The 14,250-nt window shown below is 41.2% G+C and overlaps 1 protein-coding gene across 1 annotated transcript; it reads right to left on the reverse strand.

Moving 5' to 3' along the window:
• Positions 1-1,246: 1,246 nt before the first annotated feature.
• On the reverse strand, positions 1,247-8,366 carry gnat2 (guanine nucleotide binding protein (G protein), alpha transducing activity polypeptide 2). Its single transcript, XM_035159105.2, has 9 exons — positions 8,028-8,366; positions 4,793-4,835; positions 4,189-4,330; positions 3,883-4,040; positions 3,644-3,772; positions 3,425-3,554; positions 3,181-3,334; positions 2,569-2,785; positions 1,247-2,132 (listed from the first exon to the last, which is right to left on the reverse strand). The coding sequence occupies exons 1-8, from the start codon at positions 8,131-8,133 to the stop codon at positions 2,595-2,597; spliced, it is 1,053 nt and encodes a 350-aa protein (XP_035014996.1). The 5' UTR covers positions 8,134-8,366; the 3' UTR covers positions 1,247-2,132; positions 2,569-2,594.
• Between the last annotated feature and the right edge of the window lie 5,884 nt (positions 8,367-14,250).

Here is a 14,250-nt window from a genome sequence, read left to right on the forward strand (position 1 = left end):
TAGGGAGTGTCTAATACATTGGTTCCTAATGAAGACATGAATCTCTAAAAGCAGCTCATTAATGTATAGTTTTCTTTTTGAAAGAGGCAGAATATTTTTCTGAAACAGCTGAGTGCTGTGTAGTTATTATGAGCTGTTACTCAGACGGGAATAAAGACTGTTTGGTTTGTTTTCAGCTCCAGTGAGTATTTAAAGCAGCAGAACAATATCCCTGGGATCGAGTCAAAAGAAGCTAGTGTCCATGTTGACTAGAACAAATGATGAGACCAGGTGCAGCAGTGTGGATCACTAATGTGTTTCTAATGTGTTTCTAATTGTTTCGTGGCACGGAGAAAATCCCTAGACCAGGCTTCTTGTTTTGTATTGTTGATTTTGCTTTTTTTGTGGGATTTATTGACATGGACAAAAATTTGAGGCTTATCCTTCAAAATCAACCTTTTTTGTCAAAAGGCTTTGGCAGCACACATCCACACCTACTTGTCAAAGTGATACCACATAGTTTTACAGTTAGGATTTTAATAGACGGATGGGAATGCTAATAAACTCACCACAGACATGTTTAATGATCCATCCATTATCTATACCGCTTATCCTTTGACGGTCAGCTGGAGCCAATCCCCGCTGATATTGGACGAGAGGCGGAGAGCACCCTGGACAGGTCGCCAGTGTGTCGCAGGGCCAACATTCAGAGTCTAGCAACCTTTTACACTCACATTTAGACAGTGAGGAAGCCAGAGAAAACATACGCTGACACATGGAGAACTTGCAAAAGGCCACGGTCAAAGCAGGAACCTGCTGTGGGGCGACAGTGACAAACACTGCACACTCGTGTTAAATTCATTTTGCTTTATTTTGTTTGGAGCATGCTAAAACTGAGGACATGCATCTTTAAATAGGACTCAAAGCCTCTCTACATGCTCACTCATCTAGCCATACACTTGGTCTTGTCAGCTCCACACACACACACACGATGAACACAATTTTACAGTAATTCTCCACAAGTGGATTAATTACTACTTTAATTTGTTTTGCTTCCTCATTAGGTTTATTGTTAATGAACTCGCATTCGCCGCCATTTCCCCTCTGGGAGGAGCAGGGAACTCACATAACAGCAGCATTGTGCCCATCATGTTAGAGCCCGGGGTGATCTGTCAGTGTTGACAGCCCTGTTTCTCTAATTTGATATTAATCATTTAGGGAATGACTGTGTGATCCTGCAGCACAGACACACACAGACACACACGGGTGAAGTTGATGCATCTTTATTTCATGCTTCTACTTTTCATAAGAAAGGACAAACTCAGTAGATTTTCATTCCCTTTTCATAATAAAGCATCACCCCTAGTGTTTCCCTCTCTTGCTCTCATATAGTTCCATAGATTTATCTTTCAAAATATAATGCATTATCTACTCTTATGTACAAAGTTTCTCTACCATGTTTGACCTTCTCACAGTAAATCATCACATTAAAATGTTAAATGAATTGAGTACATTAACGCTATTTAAATTAGATACATGTACAATTGGGTTTTGTAATCTGGATACACTGCGAGTGCTGGGAATATCGATAGTGGAGATATTCGCTTAGCGACTTTTCACAGTTTAAATTTATCAAGACCACAGACACTAGTGTACTCAAAAACAAAAACAAGGTTGCCATGTTGCTATTCAAAATATTAATATTTCCCCCTGTTTTTTATTTTTTTTATTAATTTTACAGAGCTTGGGTTTTTTAAATATTAAATATAACTCACAATACAGTAGTCAAAAGTAAGCAATAAGGATCGAGCAAGCAACTATCTCATCTTCATACCTTCAAACCAGCAGCTTCTGGTGTTTGATAAATACTGTACTTTTGAAAAAACTGAAGAATCCTGTCGAACGCTGTATGCCCAAAATGACGATAGTGATAGTGACTTCATGGTAGTTTCAACCCAGCTGGACGTGCACTGTGTTTCAGGGATGTACTGTTAGATGTGGTGAGGTGCTGGGAGCAGTCAAGGACCATGCAGGACTGGGACTTGGCTTGGAAACGATGGCATGAACTCAACAAACAGAGGATCCTCTATGCTCCATCAGTACACTTCTCAGTTAATGCCAATATGTGAGGGGTTAAGGTAGGAAAGGAAGTTCTGCAGCATATGGGAAAAGAAGAAATCAAGCTCAGACATTGGGAAATCACCTTAAATTCTGCATTCATTGTTACACTTTTTATATAGAAATGTTTAGCTACATTTGTGGCTCAAATATATAACAGGTTGCAAGGTTTAATATATTTCTAAAATATCAAGTTATTTTGTCCCGCAATCAGACATTGTTATCTTATTATCTTATTCTGCAGCTTTATGGGGAAATGATTACATTTCTCACTGTCTTCCTTGTCCTCGTCAGTCCCAAAAGGCTCTAAATAGTTTGTGTTTCGGTCAGAAGTTGTTGCATGGCAACGCACGTTTGGCCAGATATGATTTGCTGTATTAAATTGAATTGCCGGGGGTCTGTCTCATCTGGACCCTATTACTCTATATCAACAGAGTCCCTGGCAGCGCTTGTGCTGTGGTCACCGCTCACCTCTTTTCACTCCGCAGCTGCTTATTTTAGAAAAGACCGCAATCTTTGAGGTTTTCTTTGATGATGATGTCTGTCACGGCGTTGAACACAATCTCGACGTTCCTTGTGTCTGTGGCACAGGTCAAGTGGGAGTAGATTTCTTTCACACCTTTCTTCATGTTCAGCTCCAAGAACTGAGCCTTGATGTAGTTGCTGGCGTCTTCGTACGTGTTGGAGCCTAAAAGAAATCAAGGAATGTGAGGATGAGAAGAAACGTTACGTGGATTTAGTTTTGCGAAAAGAATAAACCACTGATCTCTACAGGACGAAAGTTAAGAATAATTACTTGCTTCAACTTATTTTATAAAAGGGGGCATCAATAAGGCTGTCACTGTCAGCTGTTTTATTCTCAGTATTCCTTATTTGTGACATTTTGTCTTAATCCTTCGTAACCCTTATCTGTTTTTGGTCTGTATTCTAGTGTCATTAACCACTTAGATTGCTTTGCACACACGCTGCTATAATCAATGATAGACTCATTTCATGTCTGATGGATCTGATCTTGTTCCCTGAATCCAGCCTGAGATCCCTGAATAACTCCAGAGCATTTAAATCAGCATCAGTCGGTCTCACCGTCATAGTCGGGGAAGCAGATACTCAGATGGACTTTCTTGATCTTATCTTCAAACAGATCCTTCTTGTTGAGGAAAAGCACGATGGAGGTCAGTGCGAAGAACCTGTGGTTGCAGATACTGTTGAATAGATGGAGGGACTCGTGCATGCGGTTCTGTAAGGTCACAAAGGAACAGGGTGAGCTCCCAGTTGACGAGACTTGATTCAATATGTCACAATGTGTTTGACGGGGTCCCCAACTCACCACTTCGTCGTCCTCTACGAGCACCATGTCGTATGCACTGAGAGCTCCGCAGAAAATGATGCAGGTCACACCCTCGAAACAATGGATCCACTTCTTTCTCTCTGACCTCTGGCCACCCACATCGAACATCCTGTCCACCACAGAGAGGCACAACACACTCAGTCTCCTGGGCATCACGGTGCCGTAAGGTTTTTGCTTGTGTCAGACCTTGTTACTTACCTGAAGTGCAACTCTTTGCAGGCGAACTGTTCCTCGATGATACCAGTTGTTTTGACTCGGGATCGCAGCACATCCTGTTCAGTGGGGAGGTAGTCTGGCTTGCAGATTCTGTCCAATTCGTTGAGGTAGCTGGTGACGGCAGAACAAACAGTCAATCGGGCTGCAGATATGAGAACCGTCTTTAAACACTGAGCTGACCCCCACTAATGCCCCCGCTCCAGTAGTAACCATGGACTCACTAGCCAGCAGAGTCGTTCAGTTGGTACTCAGCAGCTCTGTCGAAGCCGGCCTGCACACCAGTGTCTTTCCACAGCTTCTTGATGACGTCGCCCAGCTCAGAGGGCATTGTGCCTTCCTCGATGGAGTCTGACAAGTTCTGCAGCTTCTGTGCATCTTCCTGTGGTCGCAGGCAAACACAAATCCATCAGTACAGGCTAAGCTACTTGCAGTAACAGAACAATTTATAGTATGAATATGATAACAGTATGATTTCATAGCATATAACAAGTTAATCATGTCTGCCGTTTATCTTTTTATATGGTGACCTGTGCAGAGGCCGCGCCAAAATCCACGCTCAGCATCTCCATGCCTCTGATGATAGCCAGAGCAGACTGCAGGATGTTGCCATAGATGATCCCTCTGAATTCCAGCTGTTCCTCTTTTGTGTAACCACCTTGATGCAGAATCCTGAGCAGAAGAAGAGGAAGTGTTTCAGTTTGGGGGAAAAAAAGCTTCGTCAATTTTTGATCCATAAATCCTCTACTTGGTTGAGATGGGTAATCATTATTTAGAACTACAAAGATCTTACCCTGAACATGCTCTGTTTGCATTTACATTCATGTAAAAAGTCGAGTTCATAGAGTATGGGAACAGCCTTGAACTGGTGCTCACAGTGCCACCCTGTGGTGTGTGTGTGACTCAGCTCTCAATGCCAGAGTCACTGCACAAAACAATTGCTGACGAATCAGACTAAGCGGATGTTTGCACTGTTGACCTTTTGTAAAAGTGAAAGGACAGAGATGAGCAAGGCTTTGGCCCGCTGGCTTTGTGCCTGACCAATGAGGTTGAATGAACTTTAAGCTGCACTCTGGCTCCTCGCCAGTGTCAAGGTAACACAAAACATATTTCATCAGTTATTCTACTACTTACTTCATTTGTTTTACGATGGTGCTTTTTCCTGACTCACCAGCACCTGGAAGAGAAGACAAGTCATTAGAAGACATTAGAAGCTCTGTACCTGTGAGCAGCCATGTCCTTCATTTGAACCAGGCTGCTGTGGACACGTGTGGATAGCTTCATTTTTTCATAGTTTCTTAAATGTCTGAGAATAAAACTCAATCACATTTAGTTTTACATTTACTGTCTCTGCATAAACTGACGTAGAATATCACATGTAACAAACAAGTACAGAATCTGTGCTCGTGAAACACAGAGACAGGAAACACCCAGAAAAACGAGGTCAGTGGATAACGGCTGATAGATGATGCGGCTGAAGGTTGGACAGAGAATGAGAAGCAGGACATGACAGCGTTGAGGAGGCAGATTAAAATGTGAACATTCATATCTGTGAATAAGCCACAGCTTCTCTGTGAAATCATGGTGAACATGAAGTTCTCTGGTTCTCAGTTTCATGTGGAGCCTTGTGAAACGCAGAGGACACTAAAGTGGCGAAAGGCTCTGCTAACAGGGACAGAAGATCTCCTGCTAACATAACAACAAAACTCTTGTTGAGATATAAATGTGTGTCTTATGTAAGTGATTAATGTCGGATTAGTTACAGTTTTATAGACTTTATTTATGCACTTTAGCTGTAACAAATGCTTCTGAGCTCCTTTCATCTCTGACCTTCTGGCAAATCACACTGAAACTTAATAGATGCAGTCAATGCAGACATGTCTCATTTTAAATGGAGCAGTTCTTTTTTTTTTTGATTTACCATTGCAGGTCTATGCAGAATATAGACTGGGGCTTATGTATATGTACAATCTAAGTGACACAATTGGATGTACTGGCTAAAGAAAAACTTTCAGGCAGCTCAGGCTCTCTGCAGCTCTAACGCTAAGCTAACTGAGGGCAGGAGGAAATGATCACGTCACAAAGCAGAGCAAAGCTGCATCGCATCCTGCTCACAGGAGCCACATTAAGCTCCATCCAGACTTAGCGCCGAGCATTTAAAGACATGAAGCCGTCACTCGTTTGGCCTCATCCAACCCTCTCAAGGGGAAGCTGCTGGTCTTCCCCTGCTCGCAGCCACTGACGAGCTTGTTTCACCAATTTGCTGTGCATTAGTAAAAGGTGGTATAGTGACAGTATTAAATAGGTTTTTATCAGATTATAAAGTGACCCTTATCCCCTTCTTTCACCTCCTGCTCAGTCTATAGGCTTTGCAGTGACATTAAATCTGGGCTTTAAAGGGGGGGGGATGGGGAACGTATATCCACGTTCATCCTGCAGAGGACACTGCAGACCCTGAAGATGTTTTTGCAGAAGATAAAAGGAGTTAATGACACAGTATTGAGCTCTCAGAGTGAATGAAAATACTAAATGAATAAACTAATGAAAACTTCAGATGGTGCAACATTTGATGACAACACGATATTTGGCATGTCATATGCAAACACTAGAGAAAATATTATTTTCACCCTCTAAGTTAATGCAGTGAGAATTATCAAGTATTTCTTGCTGTTGCCCTTGATATCTAATTTCTTAGGATTCCAACTCTTTGTAGATAACTGTCTTTAGTCCTCTGGTTTATTTTCTTGTTGGAGAACTGTTTGTAAAAGCTGGTTATCACACCTGTACACGAGGAGATAACCATTTTAATCAGCGGTGGACTTTTACGTCCTCTTCCTTCAGAGGAAGGCCCGGTGCTTATTTACTGATCTGGTTCGTTTTGTCATATATCTGGTGAAGCTAGTTTCACAAATGAGACTTTGTAAGAATAATGTTTTATAATTGCATTCATAAGGTTCAATAATTTACATTATTACATAGTGTTTTATAGCAAATAGTAAATAGTAGTAAATAGTTAAATTAAATACTTGATTTACAACATCCATCCATCACCAGTACTGTATAAGAGCAGAGAGGCCCATGCTCTACAAAGATTGATTGTTTTTCATTTATCACACTTTCAATTGTCATTGACTTTCTCCTTTTTCTGTTAATGATGTCTCAAATGTAACTCTTACATAAAGGCAACAACAATCAAATGGTTTACTGACTCTGAATTCTAAAACTGAATAAGAACGTTTATACTTTATGTGCAAGTTGAGGGATCAACCAAGACCAGGCCAAGTGGATCTGCGCTAAACCAGTTAGCTAATCGGATTGACATATCACCGCTGCTCTGTGATTCATTTAGACCAAAGACTATGATCTTTTAAGCACCAGTGTCCTTCCATTAGAATTGAAAAGTCACTCTTAATTTTAGGAAGTAGCCAAGAAAATAACAAAGTACATTTTGGCACTGCTTTTTCAAACTTAGTATATTCTTCAAATATAAGAAAGATGTGTCCAATGCTTTCATGTTTGCAGCATTTAAGTTCTGCAGGTTTTTAGAAATAACTCAAAAAGGTAGAAACCTAACTTGTAGCTGAACAAGCTCAAGTCTGCAGCGTTTGTATTATGCATAAGAAGTTTGCATGAAAACTTTTTACTAAAGTTTAGCTTTTACTGCATTTAGCATATAAGACAAATTATTATTTGAATGTTCTATATTGTAATTATACTTAGTATTCTTTATTAGATCATTATAAGATCAACCTGCAAACTCAATCTCTCTTATCTCTCCTCCTGCTGCCCAGACTTGACTCTTACTAAAGCCTTTGGGGGTTTTCCCAGTCTTGAATAGTCCTTCCATGTTACTAATAAACTAATGTGGGGATTTATCCAGAAACTAATCATCCTCCCGGCCTGTTAATCCTCTGAGCACCATATCTTACATCTAACAAGGAGTGAACAGATGTGTCAGAGTGGTTGATAATTACTTCAGATGGCTCATATCCAAGAGTTAACAAATATAAAGTCAAAATAAGTTATACATTTTTCCATTTCAGTAAATGATCTGCAACATAAACTAACTGTCATCCTGAAACCTGTTGTTAACACTTCAAGGACTGATGAAATCTGACTGAAACATTTTGCCTAAAACTAATCCGGATACTTTGATATTGATCCTTCAGCTGCACCTGTTGCCTGTTGACTGCCTGCAGACCTGAACCTCCACACAGTTTTCACCAGTCACAAATGGAAAGAAAAACAGAGTTTGTAAAACTACAGAATCTTTTTGACAGTTGATCCAGTATCTCTGAGCCTTATGCATCATCTGCTGTTTGGAACCAAAAAAAAAAAACTTGGTGCAACAACAACCAAGAGCACTTACCAAGCAGTAATAGCTTGACCGTTTTAGCGTCCTTATCAGCATCCTGTTGGAGTTGTTTTTCCAACTCCTTGGACTTTTTGTCCTCTGCGCTGGCTCCCGCACCCATTTCTTCCTCCGCAAACTCAAGATCCTCAATGATAGAAATTTTGACGGTTGTCTGAGAGCAGGTGCAGAGAAACTAGGTGCAGCACTAATCGTACTGAAAGGCGATTTCCAAGCGGAAGGGGATTGAGAGGGAGGTGCTTGAGCTTTCCTGGCTCCGTTGGACTCTTTCGATTAGATGATCAGATGCGACCCTCTCAAGGTTCAAATCAATTCTACAGCTCGACTGGGCAGGGATCCACAGTTTAAATCCCTCGACTTAAAGCCCTGACTTAGGAGGAGCCTCTTCCTGATTGGCCAGTCAATCCAATTAGTCTAAAAAGGGCAGTAGTGAATGATGTAAAGAAAGGGAGGAAATAAACACTCAGATACTTGGATGCAGTGAGATTCGTTGATATCAATATGTAGGTGTGTGAAAGAGAGAAAGATGACATACACTATAAAGTACATGGTTCTCCAGGGAAAACTGCACATGCTGTATTTCCTTTGGTCGTAAGAGCCCAACAACCTGTTGGTGTACGGTCAAGTGGTCTGAGACTTCTTAGACACACCACACACACCTCTCTATAGTTGTTAGGATACTCATTGACATAATGCATTCCCTAGCCCCTTACCCTAACCTTAACCTAATGCTAACCCTAAAACCAAGTCTTAACCCTCAAAAAGGACAAGCCAAAATGTCCTCACAATGATGGTATTGAACTAAAGTTAGCCCTCATAACCACACACACACACACACACACACACACACACACACACACACACACACACACACACACACACACACACACACACACACACACACACACACACACACACACACACACACACACACACACACACACACACACACACACACACACACACACACACACACACACACACACACACACACACACGACAAGGGTCTGCCTGGGATCAAAGCTTTGTCCATTCACAGACATGTAAATGTTAACATTTATGTAGAACTTTTCTTGTCTTGACCATTTAAAGTGCTTTACAGTACAGTTCTGCCACTCACCCATTGACACACACACACACACACACACACATTCATACACTGCATCTTTGTGCAGCGTTCTCTATCACCATTCACAAACTAGATGCACAGCAGTCAGGGGCAATTTGGGTGCCCAAGTCAAGCTGCCCAAGTCAAGCAGAATAAGGTGATCAAACCTTGACCTTCTGGTTAGTGGACGACCCGCCTGAGCCTCAGGCGCCCATGTGTGGTGCGGACTCTTGACATCAGTGTCAGTCACGTGGACAAAGCATGGAGGGAGGCATTAAGGTCTCGTAAACGTCTTACAGTTAAGACCATTAAGTCCCAGGTGGTGTGGTGCCTGCTAAATAAAGCAACTGTCACTGCACTGCACTGTCCACTGGGGTCTCAGCAATAACATGACCCAAATATGTTTCTCAATTACCTCATATACGTTTGAATAGGATCATCAACATGGCTGAGCCCACATCTCAAAAATGTTCCTGTTTTCTGTCAGTCAGATGTTAAACAACAGGAGGTCACATACAGTAAGTGTGCTGCTGCTGCTGCTGCAGGATTGGAGCAGTTGATCTGTGAACAAGTCATGATGGGTGGAGGTCAGTGGACTTTGTCATGTTCCCACCCTGCATGTCAGACTTAAAGTGAGATGCTTTATTTGATGTTACCAATTCAGTCAGAAGACAGAGTCATGCCGTATATTTTGGCCAATGAAATGACGTTCGGCAACATTAATATCCCCCAATAAACTTAAGAAGTTTATTTGATCTGCATTTGCACCGTCCCTTTTGAGAGGGTTTTCACAGGCTTGTGTTGTCGCTTTGTGCGTTTGCTTATTTCACTGCAGATGTATGAGAGTCACTGTAAACCTTTAATTTGAGGAATAAACCACACCCAGAAGCTGTGGGACAACACAGTCATTTACATCACCCCATAAAACTCGTAAAAATCTTGTGAAGACAGAGCAGGACTGCTCCACCAAAACTAAATGTGAATATTATAATAGTTTTTTTTTTAACAAGCATTGTATATCAGCTCCATGTGTTTGTAACTTTCTCTGTGAGTGTGTTCTAAGGAGCAACAGGTTTAGCAGAACTTCACCTGCTCAGATCTAGTTTAGTGATGTCAGGGTCAAAAAGGCTCAGCAGGGAGCAAAAGGACAGACAGACTAATGCCTCAGAAAAGATGTCACATGTGAATGATGGAGAAACAAAGATGAAAAGAAAATCAAGAAGTTTGACACAGGCTTCTGATGTCAAATTCAACTTGGCTGACAAGCTGCACATATCTACTGTATCTATAATCAGTGCATCCCCCCCAAAAAAACCTTCTCCGCTCCCCCTGCCTCTGCTCACTGCTCCATTTCAGAGTCCAGGATGTAGTGCTAATGGCAGCAGGGGGCTCCAGGTCTAAATCCCAGGATGCTTCCAAGCAGGCTAATCGCAGCAGCACATCGAGTGAGGGCGACCAATCCCATTAGGCGGTGGATGGCGTAGAGTCCCTGTGTCTTTGATCTGTTGACGAGATTAACCACAGAGCCTCAGATCAACCCAGGAGGCAGGGGCTTAACACGCCGTCTTGTTGGGGTGATGGGTGCAACATGGAGCACGAAAACTGAACATGCGCGACTAATTCAGTTTTTATTTAGAGGCACACTACCTGATATCAGGGTGTGGAAAGGTTTAAGTAGGTACAGACGCAGCAGTTAACAGCAGCATTTACTTGTTATATTCATGAATACACAAGAAAGAGCTGATTCTCCTGCTTGAGTTTTGTGCTCTTTGAACATCACCAACCTGAGAGGTGATAAAAAAAAGCAGATCAATAATCAAAGACCTCTGCTACATGAGTTTTAAACCAAATCGTTCCCATCACAGTAACAAACTGTAACTAATGGTTTTGTTTTACAGATACATGTGAATCCTTATCTCGGTTGAGGATGAGGATGTGTGGTTGATGTGCAGCTCTGCTAATCCTCTGCAGGCTCAATTACAAGAGGTTCCCACCCCCTGATGAGCTCATGTGGTTTAGTCTACCACAAAGTCCTAAAGTCTGCAAAATAAATAAGCATTCTCCTACTGATGACGCATGAGGAAAACCTCGGTGACACCATAGCTATACTACCACAGCTATCACACACAAAATGTAATACCGGATGATAATCCTGTTACACAAAACACGTTGTGGCTCCGTTATACAACAAACAATCACCATTTTGTTTGAGGGAACACAGTATTTATTTGGGGCAAGAAAGGAGGCAGAAACTTTGAGTTGGCACCAAATAGAAATTATGTCTTGAGTCAAAATGCACAATTTACCTGTCTGCCTCTTCAGTAAAAGCTATGGGCTTTAATCCAATGGCAGAATCGCTTCGATTCCACCTTGTAAATCCCAAATCTCTTTCATTCATGTTTCTGTTTTCATCTGCTCATTGTTTTCCTTCCCAGCAAAGATAGTAGAAATAAGATGTACATATAGATGTATCTTTGCCTCTGGAGGAAGCCGTGGATCCAAGGTCAACACATATCGTCCTATAGTTGGAGAGGGATTAACCACAGACAGATTAACTTTAGAGGCAATGGGTGAAAAGGAGTCAGGGTGGACACGAGCTGAATTTATTCCTGGATACAGTGAATCAGACTTTCTACTCGATCTGTTCACACACAACCAGCTACTGTGTGCATCCCTCCATCGGTGAAGTGAAGATCACCTGTACTGTTCATCTGCCGCGGCTCTGGGAGGAGCTGTTGTCACTCACGCTCTCTGGATTCCCCCAAAACTGCTCATGTTTCCTGGTGACCTGCTCACTGGCATTAGACTGATGCAACAGTTAATCAATTGATTGGGGATTGATATCTGCCTTCTGTTCAACATCTTCTGTTATTTGATTCCCTGCTAATATAATGGGCGTTCTATGTAGACCCAGTTTGTCCCTCTCATTAGTCTTAGTAGTCATACTAAGCAGGATTACACAGAAACTATTTATAACCATGAAACTTGGTGGAAGGTTGCAGTATGCATGGGGAAGGGAAGAACCCAATAAATGTCACTGTGGATCTGGATCAGGGGCCAGATCCAGGAATTTCTTTTTCTTTTTTAACATTGTGAGATTTGGGGTTTTTTCAACACTCTTTGATTTCTCAGACAAAATATCATGGATCTTGAGGGCTGGGTCGTAATTGAACTTTCCCCCACTGCAGCAGGACTCAAGCCTCCTTAAACATTTATTATGTTTAAGAACATCCTAATGTGCAGCAGAAAAAATAAAATACTGGGGAAGGTCAACAAGGCCCAGTGACTTTACTAATAAAATGGTTGAGATGCCTTAAAATATATTGTGTGGGTCACAGTGCCTCATTATTATTATTATTATTATTATTATTATTATTATTATTATTATTATTATTGGTGTGTATGTGAGTGTTTAATGCTTCAAACACATTATCGAGGCTGAGAGGAACAATATTCTTTTGAAATTATTCCAGGAAAGTCCGTTTCCTGTTGGATTAAATGAAATAAACTAATCATGCTTATCATAATAATTTTTTTATTTATAAATTGTATAAGTTGTCATCATAATGCTATAAAATATATCTGAACTGACAATATTCACAACATTTCATAGAGTTTGTTGTTTGTCATTAAAGTCTCCACTATTATCATGCTGTCATATTTACAGACTGCAGCAAACAGAGTGGTGCTGCAGTCAGTTTTATTACTTCCCCATGAATACCACAAGAGGGCGCTGGCTACTCTGTGAACACACCTCTGCACTTTGTGCTTCCTTAGTAAACATCTGTTTACAGCTGCAACAAGCTGAACAACCATCCAGATAGATTTACTCTAAATTGCAAATATGTGCTAAATGATGAATATGAAATAATAAATGTTTAATGCAGTGAACTGTGTTCCACTATGATGCATTACATCAGCTCCTCAGATGACTAATATCAAAATGATGTATTCATGAATTCATTCCTAAAATGATATCTTTGTTAATGAATAAATTGTATTCAGCTTTGAAGTGTCGTCTCATTTCATGCATGTTTTCAAAGCTTCACTGTTGCATCTGTCTATTTATTGCATTAGTTATTAAAGCGGTCTGCCATCTGGCAACAGAATGAAGGAGAAGATGTGATGGTAAATTGTGCAGAAATACATCTATATTTGTTCAGTCAGGCAGCAAATATAGACCTGAGGTGTCACATCAGCGTGAGAGGAGTGAGCTGTAGGAGGAAGGAGGGAGGATAGTAGGGAAGGGGAAATGAGGAAGTGCCCCAGAGGGGAGGAAAAGAAGAGAGGTATGGAAAAAGAGGAATAAAAAGGAAAAGCAGAGGGTGAAGCAGAGGAACAGAGAGGAGGGTCAAGCCTTCTCACACGCACTGTACCCATATGTTGTGACTGCACCATTGGATCAAGGTGGAAATGATTGTACACATTTTTATGTCTCTGAGCTGGTGACAGTCGTGGGAATTTCTTTAAATTTGGCAGCAAGATTTACTTGGACTCAAGGATGAAGGGATTTGATTTTAGTGGTCAAAGGTCACTGGGACTTAACGACATATGTTTTGGGCCTAAACAGCATTCATATGACAATTTACACGAATGTCTAATAATGATAAAAAATAATGAAGTGAAGACACGTTATATAAAAAAAGTTAAAGGCCAACTAAAAATAATCTAAAATAAGAAACAGTCTTTATAGGAGGCTATTAAATTAATAAACAACTAAAATATAATTTTCTAAAAACTACATTAAAGTGTGTTATGGACCACTTACGATTGTAAAATATTTAATATATAGATATTATTATTGTTTAATTTTTATTTTCACTACTGCTGCAACTTTTCTCCTCTTATTTTCCACAGATTTGTGGTTGTCATGGCAACAGCAGAACTGTGCTGCTGTGTGTCCTTCTCTTCCTCCCGTTGTGTGTTTTCTACCCTGTGTGTGTTTTCGCATGTGTGTGTGTGCGCTGCAGGGGGGAAGCCGAGCCTCTCCAACATCACACCCCCCCCTCTCCCTCAGCCTCCATCAGTGATACAGCTCAGGCACTGAAGTCTTTGGGAAGGGGCGGGGCTTGTTTCTCTGCAGAGAGATGCTCCGCAGCACCACGCTGGACC

This window comes from Hippoglossus stenolepis, chromosome 6, assembly GCF_022539355.2.
Source record: "Hippoglossus stenolepis isolate QCI-W04-F060 chromosome 6, HSTE1.2, whole genome shotgun sequence".
In the NCBI taxonomy this organism is placed as follows: Eukaryota; Metazoa; Chordata; class Actinopteri; order Pleuronectiformes; family Pleuronectidae; genus Hippoglossus; species Hippoglossus stenolepis.

Coding starts and splice junctions, on each gene's coding strand:
- gnat2 (XM_035159105.2), bottom strand. CDS start 8,133: ATGGGTGCGGGAGCCAGCGCAGAGGACAAAAAGTCCAAGGAGTTGGAA. Junction 3,335..3,424: donor TCGTAGAGGACGACGAAGTG/GTGAGTTGGGGA, acceptor GTGACCTTACAG/AACCGCATGCACGAGTCCCT. Junction 2,786..3,180: donor CTGCTTCCCCGACTATGACG/GTGAGACCGACT, acceptor GATTTCTTTTAG/GCTCCAACACGTACGAAGAC.